Source organism: Fomitopsis serialis (assembly GCF_022376445.1).
Source record: "Fomitopsis serialis strain Sig1Antser10 chromosome Unknown B0H18scaffold_9, whole genome shotgun sequence".
Taxonomy (NCBI): domain Eukaryota; kingdom Fungi; phylum Basidiomycota; class Agaricomycetes; order Polyporales; family Fomitopsidaceae; genus Fomitopsis; species Fomitopsis serialis.
This window is the reverse complement of record NW_025954969.1, coordinates 508,121-533,074: the sequence shown is the minus strand read 5'-3', so window position 1 is coordinate 533,074 and position 24,954 is coordinate 508,121. Positions and strand designations below refer to the sequence as shown.

Below are 24,954 nucleotides of genomic sequence, written 5' to 3'. Positions count from 1 at the left end.
AGTAGATGCGCATGTTCGCCCAACCCGCACGAGTCATGCCCATAGACCATCGCACTTGTGGGCGCTGCACCTTGACCGGACCTACGGAGCGAGGGCACGATCCGGTGGTGCGAATGGGGGGACCCCAAGACTGGGCGAACCTTGGGATGCAGAGATGCCGAGGCGTTCGTTGGGTTTCAAAGACAACGCTTCGTGACATCTTCAGTTGTGTAGAGTAGTATACAACAACACTATTCATATCCAGCCATATCCCATCCGCACCGCGCGTTATTGTCCTTTCTACACAAATCCTCGAGATCATAAGATATGCCTCGTGTTCACAGAGAAAACGGTGCTCATCGTTTCCTACTCGGTCCCGAGCTCCGCGAACGACTCGCACGCGAGCTCGTACCAATCGCTCGCGTTCGCCGTCGTCTGCGCGGCTGCGGAGGGTGAGGATCCAAAGACGATGCGCTCGAAGCCGGGCGCCTCTACCGCGGTGTTGACTGTTGTGTTGCTGGCGAGCGGTCGTCGGAACGTGTCTCGGCGGCGCAGCACCAGGTTGACGACGAGCTGCGCGACGGAGCGCTTACACCCTCGCCAGGCGCGACGCCGTGCTCCATCTTCAGGTCAAGCAGCACGCCGACCTCCTTCAAGGCTCCGCTGATTCTCGCGCTTGCGCGCATGTCCATGGCAACGTGGAGGTCGTTCTTGCGCATGCGCTTCGCGGAGTCGTCTAACCTGACCATATCCGCGTCTGTCTCGCATGCGAGGGAGGCAGGAGGGCCCTAGCTGCAGCGCTCACGCGCTCGGCCAGCTCGGCTTCTGCGCTCCGGGCGGTGCGTGACGCAGACAGTGCGCGACGGCGGACGACGCGCAGCTGGAGGAACTCGTCAGCCTCGAGGTTGGTTGACGCCGGGTCCAGCTGGGCGTCGAGGAAACACAAAATTGTCGTCGTCCGGCGATGGAGAGCGGACAAGTGGCGGGTCCACAGATACGGGCTACACGAAGAGTCAGTGAACGAGCTATCGGTGTCGTCGCTTGTAGGCAGAAGTAAAGCCAATGGGGGTCGTGGCGAGTCCGGTAGTAGAGGATCGCCGTCGATATCCAATAGATTCGTTTCGTGGTAACTCGTGTCTTCGTGACCGTTGTCTTCCTGAGGAAGCCAATGATCCGCTCGGAGAACTTCATCGGTCTTGCAAGTCGTACGACATGGCCAAATGTCTCGAACACGGGTGCGGGCGTGATGATAGTGGTGTTTACCTCGAGCATGTGTTCTTGGACGATGAAGTGTTTCCGCCATTCAGCATTGCGTCTCCTACTAATGCAGCGTCAGCTGCAGGCCACGCAATGCGACACTTACATCGCAAGCCGCCCAATCCTCCGACGCTTTCCCATAAATCTTCTTTACGTTCATTATCTCATGCATCTGCCTTGTAAGGCCCGCGTCACCCGTCAAAATCAGTGATGTAGAGACGGGGCTCACCTCGAGTCGAGACTGTTGGCAGGAAGGTAAATCTCCTGTTGTTCTCCCGCTGGTCAGTAGCAGCCACCGTGTGGGGACAGCCTGCAGCCGTGACGAGCTCCCCGTGTCGTTTTCGTAACAACGTCACGCCCACACTGGGGTTCGACGCCGAGCGACTGCGCGTCTTATCGCGCACCGCAGTGTGTTCCGAGGCAGCGTGTTCCGAGACCCAGAGACACGGCGTGCAGTGCCTGCGAACCTCCCTCCTAAGCATCCGTCCACTGTTCCGGGAAGCCATGCACGGTGCAGTGGCACCTCTCTCCAGCTCTACAATGTGTCTCTACGCACCCGGTACCTGTCATCACCGCGCCCTGCAGATGCCCACGTTCGTACGGTTCGCAATGATGCGGCCGCGACTGGCCTCGATCCCGGGACGAGTAAGTAACGGTCTGCTCCAGACACCACGCACGGCGTCCCGCCGGACCTGTCGCCCTCGTCCAGGGCAATGGCCCGTGAGTTCAGTCCCGCACGACTCGTAGCCAGTGACAGTGGCACGCGTCCCTGAGGCTGACGTCTTGAGATGGCGGTTACTGATGGCGTCGAACACTCGACCGGCTTGCATGGCACCCCAAACGTCCTCTCCGGGCTTGCGGGAGGGACCATGAGTGCATCGTCATGTCGCAGAAGGGGCACACTCACCCGTTGAAGCCCACGTCTCACAGCGGGACCCACGGGAACTTCTTGACGTGGTTGGCGAGACGTCCCAGAGACTGAGTGAGGCGGTAGCGTTCATGCGATTAGTAGAGGTCGGAACGGTCGTGAAACACAGACCGGCTGAGCCACTTGCAGGCACGATGCATGCTGGCCGGTCGTGCTGTCAGTGTCGCGGCGAGTTCGTGCAGCTGGACGTTGTGGCACTGGCAGCCTCCGGCGCTCTGCCCTCGCGTTCCCCGGCGTCGTGTCGCACTAACTCGCTGGTCTGTTGTCCGCATCATCCACCTTCCTCCACCGCCGTTCGCTTGTCTTCTATCTTGATCTTCCCGCCTGCTTCTCCTCCACGTTTGCCGTTCCGCGCTGGCGACGTTGTGCCGCCACGTCGTGACCGGCGACCGCTTACTGCACTACCACTCACTCAACCGTCGCGTCTACACCGCCGGCCTTCCTGGATCACCTTCACTCTCCGCAACTTCCGTGCTCTTCGAAGACTGTTCGGAACGTTTCGGGACGCACAGTCCGCCAGCGCACGCCTCCGCCGCATCTCCTCAAACAGCGATCTCGTTGCGCGTGCCCTCGCCAGGGTTTCGCACACGGAGTTGGGTCTAGAGCCGGTCAATGGGGCCGAGGCGTCGGTGAGGTGACCTTAGTATGCCCTTGTGGACGGCGCGGGCTTGAAACTGACGACCGCGCGAGCTAGCGACTTCATCCCGCGAGCCAAACGTCTGAGCAGTCGACACGATAGACGATGCCGCCGTCCATCACACGGAAGACGACCTTCGGGACGCGCACTGAGGCGCCGGACAACAGGGGCATGGAACCGGTGACGTGGACGGCAGAGGAACAGCGGTCAGGCACGTACGTCGTATACTGATCTCGTACGCACTCCGCTTACCACAACTGGCCGCCTGTTGCCTCGCAGGGGCGACACTCTGATCCGCATACGAGAAGGCGAGGCTGCGAATGCAAGGCCAGCGCCGCGCGTTACCGGTCTCGCGTCTAGGTTCATCAGAGGCATGTCAGGGCGGAGGAGAACACGAGACACGCACGGTTAGCATGATCTGTGCAGTCCAAAACCAATGTGTACTAACATGCAGGGTCGCCGCTCGTGGTCTATCGCATCGGTTGCTCTGGCGACACATTTGACGGGGTAAAGATGCCTGTTCGGCACGAACGTCAGTCGGGGACGGGTACACACGATAAAGCGAGACGCGTAGCTGCAAAATTGTCGTGACTACACCGCAATCGCGAAGAGAGATACGTGTCAGCCACGCACATAAAGCGGTAGAGGACATCAACAACACACCGTTTGACGGAACGGATGCGGGACAAATGAAAGAATCCCATCCGCATACGCAGGCATTGTGGACAAGTCTTGGAATGGAGACGAACGGAATGCTGAACTGAAAGACGAAGGTTGAAGACACGTCCTGAGAGGCACTGGCACGGCCGGAGACGTGCCGTTCTCCGCAAAGGGAGGAGCCCGTGACCCAATCGACGAGGGCATCCGCTCGAAGCAACGACGTGCGGGGGCGGTACACATCACTCAAGACGTATCAACATGCCCTTGACGAGACAAGCCGTCGTCGAACGAGTTGAGGCTAAGCGGTGATGCAGGACAGGAGCAGGTTACAATACGAAGAACACGACTCACCATTTGTGGCCGGGCACGAAAACAGATGGTACGGGACGAGGACGTCCGAGGTGATAAGTACGCAGATGTAACGTAGACGGTACACTCCCCAACACGGTGGAGCGTGCAGACTGCACATAGATATGCGGTGGATAGGCGCACCTCTCCAGCACGCAAGACATTTGCTCTCGGGTGTCATTGCCGTATTGGTGGTGTGGCGTATTCTGGTCTACTACGGACGTGTTTCAGCGTTGGACCAATCCGTGGACACAATGACATACGCACCGTCAAGACACGTTCAGCGAATGGGTCGCCGTGAGTTGTGTGATGATGGGCTCCTCGGGACTGGCTAGCGCCGCCTTGGAGTTGTTCAGCGTGGAGATCGGGCGGAAGGAAGAGAGGAGCTGGAGGCAGAGCATATCATTAGTGTACTGTGTATGTAGCCAGACATGCGTACCGGCCTGTAGCACCTCACTCACCGCGAGATGCCACCTCATAACAGGGCAACAAGATGATCCCTTCAACTCGCCGCCGGCAAACAGCTTGCGAGACGCGCTCAGTATGCCTGACCAGAGCTCGACACATGGACCGCGTCTCAGATGGCGTGGCAAGTCTGAGGAGCCGTACGGTACTGCTGCCCGAACCAGCCCAACGAGTTAGTCCGCACCGGCAGCAATGATGAGCAGCCCTCTGCGGTCATTCAGATGTTCGCTGCTTATGCAGCGGGCCGACGACACGACTCACAGGTTCTTGCCCCGGCCATGGACACGTCACGAGGAGATGTGAGTCCAAGCTCGCCCGGACTTCAGCAGAATATCAACTGTACCGAACCATTGCGACATGAATCAATCCAACGCACGAGCTAAGCAGAAAACAGTTGACGCGGCGTGTACCGATTCTGTTCTGCAAATGACATCTGCGACTGGCAAGATGTCGCGTGAGCCGAGCCGATACGGTATGACAAGTAGGGTCGGCACCTCACCTTTGATCATGCATCGACAGCTTCGTTGGGATAATCCTGTCTAGATGACTCGGAGCAGTGCAGACGCAATTCAAATCGTCTGTCTCCCTGGGTCCGTGGAAACGAGAGGGTATGGACAATCATCACTCCGGTGATAGACTCTCGGCGATCGCAACGGAGGTAGACCGAGAGTGACAACACCAGTCTCTGTCACGGACAGAGGATAATCTGAGTGGCAGTTCATGACACGATCAATGAACGGAAGACTTACCGCTAATGTACTACACCCCCAACACAACCGATTCCCGAGCTACTTACGCGGCTAAGCCTGGCTCCGAGTCGGTGGCATAGCCAAGTTGAGTGACGGTCAGAACAACACGAATGGACCGAAGTGGGATGTCTTACCTGCTATACGGATGGTTCAATATTGAGAGATCATTGGATGCGATTAGCAGAAAATAACTGACCATATTGGGAGCGCAGCGGGTGCATCAGACAAGCATGTTCCGTGGACGAGCATTACTTGGTTCACTTCGGCCATGGATAGAGAGAGCGGAGAAGCGAGGAAACGGAGTTGGTGGGTTAGAAGCTCGTAGTGTGATAGAATGCAAGCCAAGTAAGTACGGACAATGAATGACACGAGGGGAGAGAACGGGGAAGAGGATGGATAGCACAGGGTCAGCATTGAAGACTAGCTTTTATAGCTCGTACGTTCCGCGGGATGGTCCGTGCGTCTTCGGCACGCCGCGTGGGAACCGGACCATGTCTGGGACCCGCCCAAGAACGGTCTCCCGTACCCGCTACCCGCCATTCCCTGGCGTCGCTTGCAAACTCCGGACTAACGCAACCGCTATTTCCTCCTCCCTAGCGAATTTACAACCGTCGGAAGGCAACACGTACGTTCCGATTGATGCATCACGTATGGGCGCTCTTCGAAGCGCCGTCGGGAAGGTTCACGCGAGCGAGACCGCGTTACGACGTGAATATGCTGCTCGTACGGAAGTTGCCTTTGATTGTGAGCTGAGTGTTCTTGCCGTCTGCGAGTGAGCGTCGGCCGCATATCATACCATATCTGTACTTGTAATTGTAGTTACAGGTAGGCAGAGTCGAGGATCGAGCGGAGTGAAGCACAAGAGGCAGATACTACTGCAGGAGCAGCAGAAAGGATGATCGCGCGCAGAGGAAAGGAATAAGCGCCCGCGCAGAGCGGTTGGGAGCCTCGTGTTCTGAGATCGGATCGAGCGATCTGGCGCCGTTCTGGGCGGCGCGCGACGTCTCTCGCGCGTTTTCTCCCCCACGATCATGTATGTACACAGCTCGTCTGTTGCATACTGTCTTATCTCGGGATGTCTTCCTCGCAGATACTGCTCATGCCTTTCCCTGTAGTACTTGAGCGCGAGTTGCTCTTGTTAGGCATGAAGGAGCACTCGAGTACGGGCTACCATGAGCCTTTGCTCGCGTGGCGACGTACGCGCACAGGCCCGTCGCAATGGAATGATGACATGGTGTTCTGACAGAATTCCAATCGGGGCAAATCCGGTGCATGACCGCGGAGAGCTTGGCCCGCTGAAGCGACGGGCATGCTCGCCCGAGGGCTTCGGAGGCCGCACTAGCGCACGACGAGTCTGATTCCGCGTGCAGAAAGTTGTAGCCACGGAAATCAATGTACATAGCAGCAGCTACAGAATAGGATATCTATATATTTGAGCAAGGCAACCTAGGACATGATCTGCTCAAGGGTACCAGCCAATACTGGACAATTCAGGATTGGCTGACAGCCTTGGGCAGACAATGTCCTCGCGATTTGAGGCTGGCAGCGGGGAACATCCCCGGTTGCCAAGGGTCAGATTTGATTGATGAGGTCAGCCTTCTCGGGCAGCACCCCGAAGCAGACGGCTAAGATTCAATCAGCTCACGGATGTTTCCCTTTTTGTCTGTGTTCAAAGCTGAGGACTTGAGCTACTGGGGAACATGAGTGTTTTAGGGGTTGACTGAGCAGTACAGATTTTCATTTTGGGATTTGAGAGTGAGGGTAGACTCGACTACTGAGCCTGAGCAAAGAATCATACCATATCGGGTCTGAGACACTTGGTGGCAACTTAGCCGCCGCATCAGCCGCTGATACTCAAAGCAGTCTTGACCGCCAGTGCCTAAATTGGGTGAACAATGGGTAGCCGGACATAGCCCGAGGCCGAAGCAAGCCCGCCCGCGGAGTTCGGTGGCTAAAACTCCAGTATATATACAGGAGTACGTTAGCCCTCTCCTCCCGGAGCAGAAGCTATGCCAGGCCATGGTAAGTAACATAGTTGATCTGCTTCATAGCTCATCTGACAATCCCATTTGTTCATCGTCTCACAGATTACTACCTGCTCCATAGTCAAAGCCAGGCAGCATGCCCAACTCGGTAAGTCAGCCCATAGCTGATACAGTAGGTCCTCGTATTGACCGTATCCCATCTCACAGGTGGTATCGTGCTCGCCAGGACACATGGTCAGCAGGCAATGTAGGCTCACCGAGATGAGGACCGACCAGGTGAGTTTCCCTGGCCACCCTCGCCCTCGAGCCGCACTCACGAACACGCTGATTCGCAGGCAATCACCCTGGCAGAGCAAGCCCACATATACGTGCACTCAATGTATTCCTCATTAGACAGCAGCGAGCGAGGCTCCCTGTAAGTTGCCATTGAGCTTCAGCCGCTGTTCCCGTACTTACCCCTTGTCACAGCTCTCCGAGAAACTACTAGGCTGTGTACACGGCCCACCGCCGACACGTTACCTCTACGACCCATCCCGGACAGAACGAACGACGTAGACTCTTCGTCGTCCAGCCGCCAAGTGTCCCAGGTATGCCAGAGAACCCATACGTATTACCGTCCTGGTCTCAAGCCTCCACCATTGACAGCTGTCGGACGCGCATGCCCGGTCTGCCCGTGTGCCGCATGGCCCTGGTCCCGGAAGCCCGCAATACGTCTGCGCACCAGCCCAGGCGGATGGCGAGAGTCCCTCCACAGAGTAAACGCAGGTCTACACCCGCGCCGGCCGGTTCTCTTCCTCATCCCCTTCGCGCCCGTCACGCAAGGACTCGTCCATTGCATGCCCCTTGGCCTCATCACACGCAACGCACGCGTGATGGCTGCTCGCGTATGAGGGATGTGACGTCTGCGGTCGTCCGCCGGATGTCTCGTTGCGCACCTCGATTGGTGTCAGCCTACCTTGTCTGTGCGCGAGGACCCTCGCCTCGACGCACGTGCCGGTGCTCCTTGGCGAACCCTCCCGGTGCAACCACTGCACCATGCGCGGCTGTACCATGTCATGCTCATTGTCCGAGGCATGACAATTCCATCCCTAGTACCCTCTCGGATGCGTCGTCCGGACCGTCGATGACACGACATATCATCGTCCGGCGAACAGGGTGCGGTGTACCCCAGTCAATGCGCACGTCGTCGCCGGTCTTCCACGGATCGCCTGCGCCATTGCGCGCCGCCCGTCTCCCTGGCAGACAACTCGCAGCCCCGACCTTCGAACACACGACATATCGTCGTCCAGCGAATCAGGCACAGTGCGCCTTCGTTCGTCGGTCCCGAAGCTGCTGCCTACCGATGTCTGCCTGTCGCTCACGTCAAGGCGGGCGCGAGGGTCTGGTCTGGTTGCAGCGCCCAGGGGACGTGTCCAATCACACGATGGACGCGCTGTGCCACAACTGTAAACGGCCACGGTCAGTCAACCTACCTCTGCACTAAGACGTGAACATCGCTCAGTCCCCCGCTCTGGCTGCCGTCGATATCGTCTTCGTCCTGGTTTCCTAGAACCATCCTGGCTCGCCGCGACGCGGACAATGTCGACACGACGTATCGCCGTCCGGCGAACCGAGTCCTGATGGTCGTGGTGTGCCTGCGACGCGTCCAGCAAGGCGATGTCAGCCGCAGATGACGTGCCTCGTCGTGGCGGGCACATTGTTGCCGGTATACTGCAGTCTGCAGCCCTAGCATCCCATGCACTGCGCTGCAACATGACACATCGTCGTCGGGCCAACGGGCCTCCGACAGCTGTCCTGGGTCCCCCACACGCAGCCATCTCTGGCGCCATCCCGACTAACCTGCCCTGCTCCGCAGCGTCTGTCGGCCCGGATTGACGAAGACACGACATATCGAATTCCGGCGAGCGGGGTCGTGGGGCGGAATCGCGTGGGCTGTTGCCGCGGGGAGACGACACATCGTGTTCCGGCGAGCGGGAGGGAAGACCAGTGGTAGCTCGGAATGACGAGCCGGGCGCTGTGGATGGTGCCACCGCGTGTCGATAAGTGGGACGGCTCCGGTCGAGGTACGCGTTCATTCGCCAATGGTAGCCCGGTAGCTGACGACACGCAGGGCGCTGGAGAGCATGCTGGCGAGGGACGGCTGTCTAGGTGAGTACAGGGCGGTGAGGTTCATGCATTACTGGCTGACGGAAGCTCGTCTGCCGCGTCATCAACTGGTAGTTGAGTATGCAGCCGCGGCGAGCGACGGAACAGCGCGGGGCCGCGAGGTGGACGACGGGTAACGGAGGGCGGATCTTGGCAGTGGGTAAGGATGGAGGCGAAGTACGGTGTGGCCCACTAGAGGTGACGAGGTGAGTTGGTACACGAGCGGTGAAAGACGTGTTTCTGACGAGAACTCGTCTGCCGCATTATCGACTTGTAGATCGGGCGAACATCATCACGGTGGCCTGCGTGAAAGCACGCGGGCGAGAGGCCATATATACTCCTTCCGGCGACTCGCGGCGGCATGGGTGCGCGAGGGATACGAGCGCGGCGATGGCAAAGACACGACAGATCTGCTTCCGGCGAGCAGGAGCGCACATGTACGAGTTGATAACGCGGCAGATGGGTTAGTTGAGCGTCCTTGTCCGGCGGATGCAGAGGCTCACCTCCCGCGCGCACAGACCCGGCGACCATCGATCAACGATGACGCGCGGGGCAGACAAGCACATCGAGCGTGGCGACCAACGCGGCAGACGGCACATCGAGACTGATTTGATTCCCTGATCTTCGCAGACAGTGACTTTCGCGGCGACGACTGACGTATGTGGCTACTGCGAACGCGGGCGCTACGGTGGGAAGTGTGTAGACCTGCCGCGTTATCAACTTGCAGGTGGAAAACGGGTCTCGTTCAGTCTCGCGACTGCGGATCCGGTCGCAGCGCATAAAGGGTGAGCACATTCCGGTGCAGCGTCGACTGAGAGCAGGGATGCGTTTTGCCCACATGAGTGTCCCCGCGGGGAGGCGGACGTATGCTCGTACATAAAAAAAGAGAGATGGACGATCGAAAGAAGGCAACTTTTTTCGACCCTCCAGCCAATCAGCGTGCACGGAGCGAGCGAGCCGCACGCGATCGGCCAATCGGAGCGGGCGCTCTACGTCCGTTGCAAAACGCGACCTGGACGCCCGAGCAACCGTGGACGTCGACTGTCGCCGGCGACCGTAGCCCGACATCCATGCACCAACAACGCGTCGGGATCGCGTGGTACTAACGCCCCCTCCGGCGGCGCGCCGCGGGGGCCAAACACCTCTTTCTCGTCCACAACGACACTGTCGACAGCGACGACGACCCTCACCCACCATTCTCAGCAGACACAGTCGAACATCATGGCACAGCGCGAGCAGCTAGCACACACAGCACGCTTCCTACAGCTTCAGCAGCAGTATCTGGAGAAGTCAGGCCACCGCGACCCCTCCGCGCCGTATGCCCGCCGTCCCCGACCTGCGCTTCGAGCAGAGCTATCTTGCGAGCGTCAAGCCATACGTACACATTGAGCGCTCACTCGCGGAGCAACCCGCGGTGGACGGAAAGGGCAAGGGCAAAGCGGTCGATGCGCCAGGCGACGCGTCGGAGCTCGCAACAGAGGTCGTTACGGTACAGTGGGGGCGGGTGATGTGGATCACGACGAGGGACCAAATCATCAGTCCTTTCTTGCAAGGCTCGTTGAGGTACGTCTCTCCCTCACAGGTTTGCCACCACCGTCTGAATTTGCCTACGGGGCCGCAGAGGTCTTGCGGGCGTGTTCCTCACTCCCTTGCTCGTCGACGCAGGAGCAAGATTTCGCGCCTGGTGGGCGAAAGGAGCGTACCGCGCGGACCGACCTGCACAGGAGGGCCACGGAGTGGGCTGGCTACGCAATTGGATCGGGAGCTTGACTGTAGCGGGCGGTCCGGCGGCACGTCTGTCATGACGCAAGCAGCAGCTACCGTGCCTATTCTCGTACACTACGTCTGGTTGATTGATCTTGTGCGACGCGAGGTACACACTTCGTTTGCTCTCTACCCCGCAACTCGAATCAGCTCACTGAAATTGCAGATGTTACGGCAAGAGGGAGGATGCCGGGGAAATCGATGTCATCGACCGACTCGGAATCGTCGCTGTTTCAAAGCTCACGGACGTGTGCACTGCCGCTGACGCACTATGTTATTTTTGCGACGTAGTTGATGCCGACACCGGGCGCTACTACGGACGTCCACTTCTGTATCGTCGTTGGCAGTCGGAGCACTCCGGTTACCTCTCATCTCCATCTTGTGAGGGGTTTCACCATTTCAGCATTCCGCGTCATCCTCGAGCTCCGACTTTGCAAGGCTTCATCGTGGTCCTTACGTTACAAGGCTTCATCGTGGTCCTTACGTTACAAGTCGACCGCAGCGTGTTCAGTAACTCCAACGTGTTACGACTCCACATCAAATAAGCTTTTTGGCGGCGTGCACGCGAGGAAGCCCTCGAATCGTAATAATTCCCTTTCTATACTTTGTTCTAAACGCGCTAACTAGATGGAGCGCTGTCCGCACTATCCGGAGAAACGACGACCTCCACCCACTCGTTCACCCACATATAGCGCGAGAACGCGACGTATAACCACCTAAACCACACCAACTGCGAGCGGTGCTGCATCATCGCGCGCAGGGCCGTCACATACTCCCGCACGCCAGCCACGAACGCTGGCCCTCGCCGGACGCCCATATCGCCCACACCACCGCGTCCTTTCCCCGCTCTCGACTGCGTCCTTCCTTCCTCGGACGATCGCGCGGGCGGAATGGGCGCCTCCGCGGGCGCCAGGCGCAAGGTCCGCAGAGCGTCGGACATGGCTGAGCTCGCTTTCAATAGAAGCGGGCTCGCAGGACCGGTGTACTTCCATACGAGGGGGACGGAGACGAGTGTGAACAGTCGCGGCCGGGCGAGTGCGCTGTCGTCTGAGTCCGAGGAGGATGGGAAGGACGAGAGCAGGCGTGCTGCACCGTGACACAGCGAGATGTGGTTCGGGTGCCCGGAGATGCCGTACGCGTCGAATGTCAGGATCTGCGCGCGTTGACGATGCCGTCAGGGAGACGAGACGGGATAGCCGGTGTACGATGACGCACCGTCGTGATGCGGTTCTCGAGGACGTATGGTCGGACGACGTCCGCGACGGTGTCGTAGTCCCACTGTGCGGTGAAGTTGTCTTGCAGGTCACTACGGTTCAAGTTCTGTGAGTCCGATCTGAATCTTCCCCGCGGACGGAGATCCGTGAAGTGCAGATAAGTAGATGCGCATGTTCGCCCAACCCGCACGAGTCATGCCCATAGACCATCGCACTTGTGGGCGCTGCACCTTGACCGGACCTACGGAGCGAGGGCACGATCCGGTGGTGTTGCCGCCTGCGAATGGGAGAACCCCAAGACTGGGCGAACCTTGGGCGGAACAAATGCCGAGCAGTGCGTCTCAAGGATCACGCATCGATCCTGGAACACTGTCAGTTACCTCCGCTCCCCGGAGGCAATTGCCCTGCTGCGGAGCTATACGAGACCGAGGTAGCATCTCGACTGTTCAGCAGAAACGATACGCAAGGCTGGGAGCTATTGCAACACACCGTGCGGGCGCTTGTGCAGAAAAGTACATCGCTCTAGCGCCTGATGTAGAAAACGATCAAGCATACCGTATATGGCGTGTGGAATATACTCAGCGAGCCCAGTTATGAATGTCCTCTGATGGACTTGGGACCGAGTATGACGCAGGTCTGGTGATTGAATGGACTGCAAGACACTTTGGACGGTCGTGAAGAGTTGCAATGCCGGTAGCATGATGTCAATGTCTCCTCCCCCGAAAGTTTCGCCACCGAGCTGATGCAACCGGACATGGAAACGGTATACAACGAACCCGACTAGGTATGACGCGTACGCAGAAAGAGTGGAAGCGCGCATCCTTTACAAAGGATCATACGCTCGGCGCACGCAAGTCCAACCAACTCGACCTCGTGGGTCACAAAGTGAGCGAGCGAAGACTTTCGCGTGCCAAACCTTATTCTCGCCTCCGAGAATCGATGGTAAAGTCCTTGGGGGAATAATTGAGTGGGTATGCCAGACATTGATCACAGAAGACGAGTGACGTCGGGTCTGATGAAACGACCAAAAGTTTCTGCCTACTCAAAGTGAGGACGCAGCATGGCAACTACGTGTCAGAGAACCAGAAGGCAGCTGCCATACACATCTGCACAGATAGCAACGGGATGGGCTGTCTCGTCTATATGCCAACATACCCCCGAGATGGCTAAAAAGTAAGCTCACCTCCTATCCTCGACCCATCGACGGCTGGATGGCACGCCGAGCACGTCCAAACTTCGACCGAGCTCGTCCCTACGCATGTTCCCAAGTCCATCCGCATTTCCAACTGACAGGCAGAGCGAGAAGACTTCTGGTGGTCTTCGGCCATCCACAGAAGCAGTGCCTTGCGCAAGAAGACCTAGCAAGGTGGGTGCGAAGAACATGCATTCGTCATCGGGGTGCGCAGAGAGCAGTAGAATCCGAGAATAGTCGTTATGAATGCCGGAGGCGGGTCCGGTGAGAGCCTCAGTAGCCTGCGATGACTGTCGTGAGATGAGTGTGAAGAGAAAGGAGGATATTAGGACGACGAGGGAGAGTGTCGGTACCGCAGGCATGCTACGGACATACAGCGACTCTACAAAGCTCGATCTAAGGGGTGAGCTACGCTTTGCGAGACGCCCGACAAGGAGGAGGAGGAGGAGGAGGAGGAGGAGGAGGGGATTCGATTTTTAGTCACCACGCCCGAAGAGGATCTGTCGCGCGCCTCGGGCATCTGCGAGCTAGACCACTTACACACGTACTATGTAGGCTGGTCCCGTACAGAATGTCACTTGCTCGTATCGGATTGCCCAGCACCTTCCTGGTGGATTATACTGATTTTTGTGAGCCTTGTAGACGTGTAAAGCTATGTCCCTGGTGCGCCTTGGCTAACTACGCGCAAAAATCATTATTTTGGCAAAGACATGCTGTAAGCGCCGATGATGATGAGCACACAAGAGTCAGTCACTCAAGTGATGTATCCCGTTTTCCCGGTACTGAGTTGTCTTGTTCTTCATGGTTCCCATTTATAACCTATGTGTACACTGTGTTCATTCTTTCTGACTCATTTTCCCCGTCACTTTCCCCCCATACTGGCCCATTTTGTACTGACATTAATATTCCGCCTCGGGTGGGATCGCGCCGGCGCCGGCGAAAAGAAAGTGTCCGAACCGCCCAGTCGCCATGTGCATTCCATGAATCCGGGGTACCATAATGTGATAGATTACATCACGTCAGTATTTCTTTGGTCAATTGCACCGCGTGGTCCCCGCATTTCCTTGGCACCATCGCGGCATCGCCTTCTTGCATGGGCACTACTTATGTAGGACGAACCATTGAACTAGGTCTATAACTCAAATATACAGTGGACAGCGGGATCCTGACATCCAATGAAGAGTGTGTATCTAGGTTACCGGAAATGGTATGTGTTAGGCAGCTGACCATTGAAAGGCGTGGCTTTTGATTGGCTGGCTTTCCAGCCAAACGCATAACGATAGACGTTTCGCCTCCTCCGAAGTGATGTCTCCGGCCGAGATGCCGGGGCTGCCGCGCCACAACAGCCACCCGGGGATCCCTCGGGGATCGGTGGTAGGTGGCTGGACCCCTCTGGACCCCCGTCTCGCGGTAGCCGTTGTGGCGCGGCACCCCGGCACCTCGGCCGGAGACATCACCTTCGCCGAAGACGAAACGTCTATCGATATGCGTTTGGCTGTCAAAGGGACAGTAAGCCCATCGCAACGCTCACGCCCAGTGGAAGTTCTGCAGAAACCTAGGTGCACTGATTGGCGGCGGTGGGCGATCGCACGCTCATTGGCCAGTCGGTGGTCGAGGCTAAAGAGGAACAAAAACACCCAGTCCGTCCTCAGAGTCATATCAAACTTGTCCGACGCCTCGACACCTTGATCTACTTGACTACTGCCACTTCTACAGCGTGGCTTAGGTGTCCATAGGCAATGTGCTGCTCGTGCTAGTAGAGGCACTCATGGGCTCGCACCGAGACGATATTGTATTGGCTATCCGAGGCTTGGCACCTCAGGCCTCAGGCCTCAGATCAGAGTTGTGTTGTGTCTCAAGCAGCCGCCCACCTCGCCAGGGGCAACCACACTAGTGCAGACCAGCCCGTCGTATAAAATCTCGCAGAGCCCCCCACGATGCTGTGTTCCGTCATTTGCCTTTTCTCCTTATTCTCAACCTTCCCCTGATAACTTACGTATATTTCTCCGTCGCCATGTACATCGACTCGTCCTCCATGCTCCAGACGTTCACCGCCTCGCTCATTGCCTCCGCACTCCAGAACGGGGGGAACATGACCGAATTCAAAGGATCCGGCAAAGTGGCTGATTGCAGCCTATCAGGCTTCGTGCCCTCGATTCCGTCAAACCAGACCCAGCTCACGATCCCAAGCAATTTGGACCCGGAGTTCATCGGCCTTGCGTTTGGTGTACAAAACTACACCTGCGCGTCTAGCAACAACTTCACGTGAGTAGTCCAAGCGGGACGCGACTTCTCCACGCACCTACTCACCCGCCGTGGACCGCAGGAATGTAGGCGCGATAGCTGAGCTCATCGACATTTCCTGCTTCGTGGAGGTACCCTTGTTCGACACGATCCAAAACCAGCTCTTCACCGCCTGGGACCAACTCTCGCAGTCAATGTCCATCCAGCAAGTGCTCGACTTTGTACACTCTCTCAACCCACCCGCGAATCTCGCGCAGCACTACTTCGTACCCAACCCTGTCACGGGCCAGGGCATCTCCCCGAAGTGGGACTTCACGTCGAATGGCAAGTTCGAGGGCAACCCCGATGCGTTCATCGTCGGAAAGGGGAACGGCACGCTCCCGAGCCCCGACGACTCGAAGAAAGACGTCACGTGGCTGGAGGTCCTGAATGCGGAGGGCAAGGTTGCGGCTGAACTTTTCCGGTTCGACACGGTCGGCGGCCAGCCTCCGTCGTCTGTGAGTTTTGCTGTCAGCTGAATGATTGCCTTGACTGAGAACTGACCTTGCGACCAGTGCACATACGGCAAGGACTCGGACATAGCTGTGACTTACGCGGCGAAGTACAGTGAGTATTCAATATTCAATGCTCACCGTTGATAAATGCCCAAGCTAATATGAACGTCCAGTCTTCTACGGCGGCGATCTTAATTAATCGTTCAACGTTGGCACAAGCCCTGATATCTATTGATTAGTTATACACGGTACTGCGTCCCACTTTCTTTAGCACATGTATATTGTATCTGGGTTTATGTATTATGAGTGATGCGTGTCCACGAGTAATCTAAACTTGCAAGACCGACTGATGTGGTGACAACTTCGTGCTTCTTGTGGCGGTCAGCAGAAACTCGGTTGGGAAGCCAATCTGTCAAAGTCATCTGCAAGGCAACTTCACGCGGCTACCACGTACTATGATCCATCCTACGGTATGGGATGTTGCGTCTCAGCATCCATATGCGTTGAGGACGGCACGTCTAGGTGATGCTGTACTCCTTTGGTCAGTTTGAACTTATCAACATCATAATGCAGTCTGACTGCTTACCTTGGAAACGTGGCCATGGTGTCAGTGGATTAGTTCGTGTCGATAGCTTGAGGCCGGGGGGCCTGGGAGTGGGATCTACAGGGCCATCATGCCTCCCCACGATGACGCCGGTCAACTCGGGCTGCTGAACTTGGAGCGCAAAAGAACGGTGAACAGCAAGTGAACAGCGCACGACTGCAAAATTTTGACAAATGAGCGACCACATACGACGCGCGAATCTGTCGGTCAAGTGCGCAGTAAGTACGTCAACTTGAGTCATGGGCGTCCGTGGCTGTATTTGTACGTGACTTATGCGAGATGTCATGACGAGAGGTTAAGCGGCATACGTGCGCGAAACGCGCATGTGGTTTAAGGGCCAGCCTGAGGTGAATTGAAAGCACCGCCGTGACAGCCAACTTCATATCCCAAACGCCGCGGCAACTGAATGAAATCAGACACCGTTGCATTCCTCGCGCCGTAATAGTAGTCATGTACATCCAGGTCCCAGCATACTTGCCATGCGCTCAGCGCCGTTCCGTATCCGCTTGACCGAATTACACGAACAACTGAACATGGCCGAGATCCAGGCTGGACGCAGCGCCTCAAACTTGCAATACGTAGGCGCCTTTCCATGTAATTGTCGGTCTGCGCTCTTATTGGCTAGTCGAAGGTTGGCCCTGGGACGGGACTTGGGCGGGACAGAGGCGGAACGCTTCGCTCCTCAATGTTTCAACATGGAATCATCGAGGACTCTAGCAGTGAGAAAAAGTTGCCTTCAGACCTACTATGCTTTCACTGGCAAGTCATTGGCTATGCACTACATGTGCGAGGCTTCGACTCGTAACAGCCCCGGTAGTGAAAACGCGCCGCGTCGGGAATCATGGTATGCAGTACTTACTAGTGAGAGCGGGGCATGGCAACTACGTGTCACATAATATCTGCACAGATAGCACCGGTATGGGGTTTCTCGTGCATATGCCAATGTACCCCCGGAATGGCTAAATGGTAAGCTCACCTCCTATCCTCGACCCATCGACGGCTGGATGGCACGCCGAGCACGTCCAAACTTCGACCGAGCTCGTCCCGGCGCATGTTCCCAAGCCCGTCCGCATTTCCACTGACAGACAGAGCGTGAAGACTTCTGGTGGTCTTCGGCCATACAAAGAGTTGGTGCCTTGCGCAAGGAGACCTAGCAAGGTGGGCGCGAAGAACATGCATTCATCATCGGGGTTGCGCAGATAGAAGTAGAATCCGGAATAGTCATGAATGCCGGAGGCGGGTTCGGTGAGAGCCTCGATAGCCTACCATGCCTGTCGTGAAATGAGTGTAAAGAGAGAGGAGGATACTAAGACGACCAGAGAGAGTCGGTACCGCAGGCATGCTGGATCCATGCAGAGCGCAGACAGAGCCGCAGGCCCCGCGAGCGCTCAGCGCCACGGCCGTCACACCGTGACCGCATCACCGCGGGCCCCCACGTGCACGAGGCGCGATCAGGCAACAGCGCCCTTGTCCCGGCGCGCTGATGGCGGCGGGCGATCTGCACGCTCGTTGGTAGTCTCTCACCAAGATCTTCTACACGGCGCACGCGAGGGATTGTGTCGAACCTGCTTTCATTGGCCAGTTGGTGGTCGAGGCGGAACAGACACGAAACACCCAGTCATCGTCCGAGTCTATGTGTCTCAAACCACAGGCGGTGCGCTGCTCGTATGTGTACGTAGCGAAACAATTCCGCATTGACTATCCGAGGCTTGGCACCTCAGGAACAGTGCTATGTAGCCCCGATGTAGCCTGCACCCAATGTGAACTAGTACTAAGTTTTGACTAAGTTGCACCGCATGTTATGTTCCCGCTGTCATTGATCGTGCCGCAACGCCACCTTCGAGTGGCGAGGATCCGAGGTGTCTCAAGCAGCCGCCCATCTTGCCAGGCAACGACCCTAGCCCAGACTGGCGCGTTGTATAAAATCCCGCCGAGCCCACGATGTCCCGTCCTTTGCCCTTTACCCTTTTTTTACTTCTTGCCAACCTTCCCCTTCCCCTTCTTTCTTTCACGACTAATACGTGTGTTTTGTTGCCGTTATGTACATCGACACGTCCTCCATCCTCCAGACCTTCGCCAGCTCGCTCATCGCAACCGCCCTCCAGTACGGGTGGACGCCCGACTCGAACGCAGCCGACTTCAAGGGATACGGCAAAGTGGCTGATTGCAGCCTGTCAGGCTTCGTGCCCTCGTTCCCGTCAAACCAGACCCAGCTCACGATCCCAAGCATCTTGGAGCCGCAATTCATCGGCCTTGCCTTCGGTGTGCAAAACTACACCTGCTCGTCTAGTAACAACTTCACGTGAGTGGTTCAAGCAGTACACCAATTCTCCACGCACCTACTGACCCGCTGCGGACCGCAGGAATGTGGGCGCAGTCGCCGAGCTCATCGACGTCTCCTGCTACGTGAACGCACCTTGGTTCGACACCATCCAGGACACGCTCTTCCCCGCCTGGGACGAGCTCTCACAGTCCATGTCCATCCAGCAAGCGATTGAGTTTGTGCACTTCCTCAACCCGCCCGCGAATCTCGCGCAACACTATTTCGTGCCGAACCCTGCCACCGGCCAAGGCGTCTCCCCGAAGTGGGACTTCACGTCGAACGGCAAGTTCCAGGGCAACACTGATGCGTTCATCGTCGCGAAGGGTAACGGCACGCTCCCGAGCCCGGATGACCCGAAGAAGGACGTCGCGTGGCTGGAGGTCCTGAATGTGGAGGGCAAGGTTGCGGCTGAGGTCTTCCGGATCGACACGGTTGGCGGCCAGCCTCCGTCGTCTGTGAGTTTCGTTGTCGGCTGAGTACTCGTCTGGACCAAGGACTGACCTTGCGACCAGTGCGCGTACGGTAAGGACTCCGACATATCTGTGAATTACGTGTCAAAGTACAGTAAGTCTCGATTGCTCGCAGCTGAAGGAATTCCCAAGCTTACCTGAGCATCCAGTCTTCTACGGCGGTGATCTCAATTAGTCGTTGAGCGTCGAACTTGAACTTGAGTTCTGTCAATTAGTTTACCAAGACATAGCGTACTACGTTCTTTGGCATAGGGATACTGTATCTGGGCTTTTCACGGACACAATGTGTAATTAGTGACATGTTTCCACGAATAATTTAAACTTCTTAAACTCACTGATGTGGTGACAACCTTCCAGCTTCTTGTGGCAGTCAGCAGAATCTGCAGCCAATCGGTCAAGGATATATAAAAGGGTACTGCATGCGGCTACCACTATCATTTATCCTACGGATGGCATGTTGTATCTCAGCTTCGTCCATATGTGTTGACGACGGCATATCCAGACGACGCTGTACTCCTTTGGTCAGTTCGAACATCGACGTCATGACGAGTCTAACTTCTGCCAGTGTGTTACCTTCGAAACGCGGCCGCGATGCCAATGGGTGGTAGTTTGTGCTAGTAGTCAAATCAAGAACCAACCCGAGGTGGATTGAACACACCATCGTGACCGCCAACTTCATCCCTCGGGATGCCGCGGCAATAACTGGATCAAATCAAATGCATTTCTTGGGCCATGGTGATCATGTAAGGACTTCCGGTTCCCAGTCAATTCCCAGTCAAGTCCCAGTATACCTGCCGTGTATTCGGCGCTCTTCAGTATCCGCCTGACCGAATAACACGGACTTGGATTGAACATCACCGAGAGTCCGGTAGTACCCAGTCCAGTGTTGGTACTAAGTTAGCTCGCATTCAAGAAAAAGGTGCCGTTTGCGATTGCACAGGCTCGTGTCCTAGCGATTCATGCTCCGCTATGACCGCTATAAGTAGTATCAGTATGCCCTCTTCATGCCATATGTGCACGCCATTCGTCGTCAGGGGGATAGTCAGCCTGGCCTTGTGGATGAGTATCGGCGGCAGAGTGCCAGTGCGTATGTAGCTGCTAAGGTGGATCAACGCCCAGCCTTTGCGAGTGGACGATCTGCGCGCTCATTGGTCAGGCCTCCAGCTCCAGGCTCATGGGTCAGGCACGATTGGCCAGACACGCTCATTGGCCAGTCGGTGATCAAGGCGTCGGAACGGAAACGAAAACCCTTGGGAACACCACGGTCCTCAGGCTGTAGGGTCCTGTCCATCCTCTCAGTCGTGGTGTCCGACGCTCGAGATCTTGATCTACTCGACCAGGCATGGCTCAGTATTTCAAGCCATAGGTGGTGCGCTGCTCCGAGTCGTATGGGTATGGGCTCGTATTACCGACTAGTACTGCCAGAGGACTCGAACAATCCCGTAATGACTATAAATATCAAGGCTTGGCCCATATGAATCAGAATTTAGACCGATGCTATAACTGATGGCTCAAGCAGCCGCCCATATTGCCAGGGGCAACGACTAGGCAGCGACACTAACTTAGAGCAGACTCGGACTATTATGGTGCGGTATAAATTCCCTCCGAGCCCACGATCATGCTCTATCCCGCTCTCTGCTCTTTTTCCTACTTTGCCAACCTTCAACACCCGACGAATACGTGTATTTCACCGCCGTCATGTACATGATCGACACGTCCTCCCTTTTGAAGACCTTCACCGGCTCGCTCATCGCAACTGTACTCCAGTACGGATGGTCTCCCGACACGAACTCGACCGACTTCAAGGGATATGGCAAAGTGGCTGATTGCAGTCTGTCAGGCTTCGTGCCCTCGTTCCCGTCAAATCAGACGCAGCTCACGGTCCCAAGCGACTTGAACCCGGAGTACATCGGTCTTGCGTTTGGCGTGCAAAACTACACCTGCTCGTCTAGCAACACCTTCACGTGAGTGGTCCAAGCGGTACGCGCATTCTCCATGCACCTATTGACCCGCCGCGGAGTGCAGAAGTGTGGGCGCGGTGGCTGAGATCATCGACGCCTCCTGCTACGTGAACGCATCCTGGTTTTCCACGATCCAGAACGTGCTCTATCCAGCTTGGGACGAGCTCTCGCAGGCAATGTCCATCCAGCAAACGATCGAGTTAGTGCACTACCTCAACCCACCCGCGAATCTCGCGCAGCACTACTTCGTGCAAAACCCTGTCACAAATCAGGGCCTCTCCCCGAAATGGGACTTCACGTCGAACGGCAAGTTCGAGGGCAACTCAGAGGCGTTCATCATCGGAAAAGTCAACGGCACGCTGTCTAGCCCCGATGACCCTGCGACGGACATTACCTGGCTGGAGGTCTTGAACGTGGAGGGCAAGATTGCGGGCGAACTTTTCCGGTTCGACTCGGTTGGCGGCCAGCCTCCGTCGTCTGTGAGTTTTGCTGTCGGCTGAATACGTCTTGACCAAAGACTGACCTTGCGACCAGTGCACGTACGGCAATGATTCGGACATATCTGTGAATTACGTGGCGAAGTACAGTGAGTCTTGATTGCTTGCAGTTGGAGGAATCCCAAGCTTACCTGAGCCTCCAGTCTTCTACGGCGGCGATCTTAATTAATCGTTGTACGTTGGATTCGGACTTGCGGAACCTATTGATTAGTTAAACAAGGCGCTCCGTACCACATTCTTTGACACATGGATATTGTATCGTGACTTTTCACGGACACAGGATTCCATTAGTATACGATAATGCAATATTCATAAACCGATAGATGTAAAACGACTTCCTGCTTCTTGTGCCGGTCAGCAGAAACTGGGCTCAATTGTATCACTGGGACTGGCATGATCAGTACATTGCCTACGGGTGACAAGATGTCGACAAATTAGCTGCCACACGGGGGCAAATGTCTTGGGCTAAGCACGTTGGCAACTTGAGTCAAGGGTGTGCGTGGCCGCATCCGCGACTTGTGCGGTACCGGGGACGCCATGACGGAAGATTGAGCGGTGTATGTGCGCGAGACGCGTATGTCTAATCCAGGACTAGCTTGAGGTATATTGAACGCACCACCGTGACCGCCAACTTCAACATTCCAAACGCCGGAACAACTGAATTGACTCGGATACTGTACCGTTGCATTCCTTGGGCTATAGTGGCCATGTACTTTCAGTTCCCAGCATGCTTGTCGTGCGTTCAGCGCTCTTCAGTATCCGCCTGACCGGATAACATGTATGACTTGAACATAGCCGAGATCCCGGCCGGACATGGCAGCGCCTCAAAGGCCCGGGGCGACACACGGGCGCCTTTCCATGCAGTGGTGGTGCACGGTCCGTGCTCTTATTGGCCAGTCGATGGTCGGCCCTGGACGGGACTTGGGCGGAACAGGAGCAATACGCTTAGCACCTCGACAATTCAATGACTCAACATGGAACCACCGAGGGCTCTAGCAGTGGAACGGAATTCGGCCTTCAGACCTATGCTTTCACTGGCAAGCCATGAATGGCTATACACTGTGGCATGGCGTCAGTTCGTTGAATAATAACAGCCCCGGGGTTGAAAGCTCGCCTCGTCTGTGCCAGGAACTACGATCATGATGGTGCGTAGTACGCATTAGTCACCCTGCGCCCAGAAACCGCCCAGTTAGCGTTTCCGCTGTCACCCAAAGTATCGGGAACATACACTCCTGGCTCGACTTCCAACCATCCGGAACAGACGTCTCAAGCAGCCGCCTAACCTTGCCAGAAACAGCGACCCTCCGCATGCAATAAAAGCAGCCCGGCCTACGATGTTCTGCCGCGCCCAAGCGCATCTCACTTTCGAGAGGCCCACTTTGCCCTCCAAGCTTCACCGACCAAACCCTTAGTCTTCACGACTAACACCTACACTTCCCCGTCGCCATGTCTGTCAATACGTCCTCCATCATCCAGGCCTTCGTCGGCTCACTTATTGCCTCCGCACTCCAGTATGGGTGGACGCCCGACACGAACGTGGCCAACTTCGAGGGATACGGCATATTGGCCGACTGCAGCCTAGCAGGCTACGTACCCGCGCTCCCGCCGAACCAGACCCAGCTCACGATCCCGAGCAACTTGGATCCGGAGTTCCTCGGTCTTGCGTTCGGCGTGCAGAACTACACCTGCTCGTCTAGCAACAGTTACACGTGAGTCGTGGCGAGACGCAGGTGCTCCACGCACGTACTGACGGTTCCCCGCCGCGGACCGCAGGAGTGTCGGCGCGGTCGGCGAGCTCATCGACGTCTCCTGCTACGTGAACGCCTCCTGGTTCTCCACGATCCAGGACGTGCTCTACCCCGCCTGGGACGAGCTCTCCCAGTCGGTGACCATCCAGGAAGTCATCGACTTCGTGCACCTCATCAACCCGCCCGCGAACCTCGCGCAACACTACTTCGTGCCCAACCCGGTCACGGGCCAGGGGCTCTCCCCGAAGTGGGATTTCACCTCGAGCGGCAAGTTCGAGGGCAACCCAGAGGCGTACGTCATCGGGAGGGTCAACGGCACGCTCTCTAGCCCGGACGACCCCATCAGCAAAACTGCATACTACTTAAGCCGTCTTGACGGACCTTACGAGCTTTCACGCCTTAGATTCTTGCTTAACAATCACTTACCCTCCTTATGTACTTGATCGAATGAACGCCAAATAGCAACGATAGAATCAAGCAGATACTAAGCGCGAGTAAGGAACATTGTACAATCAAGCATGTAAGTACTTTCTGGCGAATGCAATCCCTGCAAATTGTATGTAGATTCCTGAGTCCTCGAGCAAGGTACATTACATCCGACGACTCTCTACTGCTAATATGCTATCATTGTCGCTCGTCCTATAACACGAAAAGCCCACCTTGAGATCATACGTGCATCTGTTCCAGTATCGAGTGTTGTAATCTTCACCCGAGGCTGAGCGAGTTGATGGGCGAGCCGCCGAGCGTGCGATTCGTGAATGTGTGGGCAAGTACACGGGCGATCGTGCGCGAATGAGCAAGCGGGTGGGTGGGTGAGTGTGTAGGCAAACAGCAAGCAGGCGAACAAGTACTGATCTGATTGAATTCATGGTGCGCTCCGTGCGTGTTATCGCGCAGGGTAGCAGTCGTAGGCACATAAGATGGGCCGCGACCTAGGCGCGATGCCCTGGCATAATTGCCCGAAGAGCGCACGAGCGTGATGCTCGCTGTGCTGCCTTGTGCCCCGTAAGCCGCACCGTGGTCTCATCATTCGCAAGTTGTGGGGATGTTAGACACGCCGGGTACACTCATAAGAGCACCCATTGGCGTACTCATCAGTAACATGTGCACCAAGAAATCGACGCAGCGGATACGCTGAGTCACAAGTGGCCGTAGATGAACGCCGGACGTGCAGCTACACGTCTGAATCACAGCACGCATCGTCTTAGCCGCGGAACGGATGTCCCAAGATCACTGCCAGCAGCGTGCATGGCGTTCTTCTCATTCATTAAGTCGCTGGCAGCTCGGGTA

The 24,954-nt window shown here is 56.6% G+C and overlaps 10 protein-coding genes across 10 annotated transcripts; 7 read left to right on the top strand and 3 right to left on the bottom strand.

Annotated features, from left to right (window-relative positions):
* Positions 1–432: 432 nt before the first annotated feature.
* Positions 433–822, bottom strand: B0H18DRAFT_985282 (uncharacterized protein). Its single transcript, XM_048044726.1, has one exon. It carries the CDS (start codon positions 726–728, stop codon positions 471–473), a length of 258 nt encoding a protein of 85 aa, XP_047897679.1. The 5' UTR covers positions 729–822; the 3' UTR covers positions 433–470.
* A 937-nt stretch (positions 823–1,759) lies between these two features.
* B0H18DRAFT_675225 (uncharacterized protein) lies at positions 1,760–3,008 on the top strand. The gene is made up of 2 exons (XM_048039116.1): positions 1,760–2,793; positions 2,859–3,008. The coding sequence occupies exons 1-2, from the start codon at positions 2,236–2,238 to the stop codon at positions 2,901–2,903; spliced, it is 603 nt and encodes a 200-aa protein (XP_047897678.1). The 5' UTR covers positions 1,760–2,235; the 3' UTR covers positions 2,904–3,008.
* A 7,463-nt stretch (positions 3,009–10,471) lies between these two features.
* Positions 10,472–10,958, top strand: B0H18DRAFT_1083210 (uncharacterized protein; the record flags this gene model as incomplete). The annotated part of the gene is made up of 2 exons (XM_048031633.1): positions 10,472–10,716; positions 10,775–10,958. The coding sequence occupies 2 exons, from the start codon at positions 10,472–10,474 to the stop codon at positions 10,956–10,958; spliced, it is 429 nt and encodes a 142-aa protein (XP_047897677.1).
* B0H18DRAFT_675087 (uncharacterized protein) lies at positions 10,624–11,499 on the top strand. Its single transcript, XM_048039115.1, has 4 exons — positions 10,624–10,716; positions 10,775–11,026; positions 11,097–11,355; positions 11,383–11,499. Exons 2-4 carry the CDS (start codon positions 10,955–10,957, stop codon positions 11,460–11,462), a joined length of 411 nt encoding a protein of 136 aa, XP_047897676.1. The 5' UTR covers positions 10,624–10,716; positions 10,775–10,954; the 3' UTR covers positions 11,463–11,499.
* Positions 11,500–11,572: 73 nt separating this feature from the next.
* Positions 11,573–13,562, bottom strand: B0H18DRAFT_852655 (putative deacetylase LmbE-like domain-containing protein; the record flags this gene model as incomplete). Its single annotated transcript, XM_048039615.1, has 5 exons — positions 11,573–11,718; positions 11,749–11,765; positions 11,856–12,070; positions 12,133–12,223; positions 13,315–13,562. Coding segments are annotated over 5 exons (717 nt in total), but the record flags the coding sequence as incomplete, so codon positions are not given.
* Positions 13,563–15,415: 1,853 nt separating this feature from the next.
* B0H18DRAFT_870852 (uncharacterized protein) lies at positions 15,416–16,205 on the top strand (the record flags this gene model as incomplete). Its single annotated transcript, XM_048040122.1, has 3 exons — positions 15,416–15,588; positions 15,650–16,064; positions 16,122–16,205. The coding sequence occupies 3 exons, from the start codon at positions 15,416–15,418 to the stop codon at positions 16,203–16,205; spliced, it is 672 nt and encodes a 223-aa protein (XP_047897674.1).
* Positions 16,206–16,684: 479 nt separating this feature from the next.
* B0H18DRAFT_985248 (uncharacterized protein) lies at positions 16,685–18,017 on the bottom strand. Its single transcript, XM_048044725.1, has 2 exons — positions 17,642–18,017; positions 16,685–16,821 (listed from the first exon to the last, which is right to left on the bottom strand). Exons 1-2 carry the CDS (start codon positions 17,842–17,844, stop codon positions 16,734–16,736), a joined length of 291 nt encoding a protein of 96 aa, XP_047897673.1. The 5' UTR covers positions 17,845–18,017; the 3' UTR covers positions 16,685–16,733.
* Positions 18,018–18,704: 687 nt separating this feature from the next.
* Positions 18,705–19,599, top strand: B0H18DRAFT_870995 (uncharacterized protein; the record flags this gene model as incomplete). The annotated part of the gene is made up of 3 exons (XM_048040135.1): positions 18,705–18,967; positions 19,029–19,443; positions 19,501–19,599. 3 exons carry the CDS (start codon positions 18,705–18,707, stop codon positions 19,597–19,599), a joined length of 777 nt encoding a protein of 258 aa, XP_047897672.1.
* Positions 19,600–21,162: 1,563 nt separating this feature from the next.
* B0H18DRAFT_870960 (uncharacterized protein) lies at positions 21,163–22,085 on the top strand (the record flags this gene model as incomplete). The annotated part of the gene is made up of 4 exons (XM_048040133.1): positions 21,163–21,422; positions 21,484–21,898; positions 21,954–22,005; positions 22,060–22,085. 4 exons carry the CDS (start codon positions 21,163–21,165, stop codon positions 22,083–22,085), a joined length of 753 nt encoding a protein of 250 aa, XP_047897671.1.
* A 945-nt stretch (positions 22,086–23,030) lies between these two features.
* On the top strand, positions 23,031–24,181 carry B0H18DRAFT_674912 (uncharacterized protein). Its single transcript, XM_048039113.1, has 3 exons — positions 23,031–23,368; positions 23,429–23,625; positions 23,690–24,181. Exons 1-3 carry the CDS (start codon positions 23,363–23,365, stop codon positions 24,105–24,107), a joined length of 621 nt encoding a protein of 206 aa, XP_047897670.1. The 5' UTR covers positions 23,031–23,362; the 3' UTR covers positions 24,108–24,181.
* Positions 24,182–24,954: the final 773 nt, after the last annotated feature.

Coding starts and splice junctions, on each gene's coding strand:
- B0H18DRAFT_674912 (XM_048039113.1), top strand. Junction 23,626..23,689: donor TCGTCTAGCAACAGTTACAC/GTGAGTCGTGGC, acceptor CGCGGACCGCAG/GAGTGTCGGCGCGGTCGGCG.
- B0H18DRAFT_985248 (XM_048044725.1), bottom strand. CDS start 17,844: ATGCATGTTCTTCGCGCCCACCTTGCTAGGTCTCCTTGCGCAAGGCAC. Junction 16,822..17,641: donor CGATGGGTCGAGGATAGGAG/GTGAGCTTACCA, acceptor AAAATTTTGCAG/TCGTGCGCTGTTCACTTGCT.
- B0H18DRAFT_675225 (XM_048039116.1), top strand. CDS start 2,236: ATGCGATTAGTAGAGGTCGGAACGGTCGTGAAACACAGACCGGCTGAG. Junction 2,794..2,858: donor TCAATGGGGCCGAGGCGTCG/GTGAGGTGACCT, acceptor CGCGCGAGCTAG/CGACTTCATCCCGCGAGCCA.
- B0H18DRAFT_675087 (XM_048039115.1), top strand. CDS start 10,955: ATGACGCAAGCAGCAGCTACCGTGCCTATTCTCGTACACTACGTCTGG. Junction 11,027..11,096: donor TTGATCTTGTGCGACGCGAG/GTACACACTTCG, acceptor TGTTACGGCAAG/AGGGAGGATGCCGGGGAAAT. Junction 11,356..11,382: donor TCGAGCTCCGACTTTGCAAG/GCTTCATCGTGG, acceptor TTACGTTACAAG/GCTTCATCGTGGTCCTTACG.
- B0H18DRAFT_985282 (XM_048044726.1), bottom strand. CDS start 728: ATGGTCAGGTTAGACGACTCCGCGAAGCGCATGCGCAAGAACGACCTC.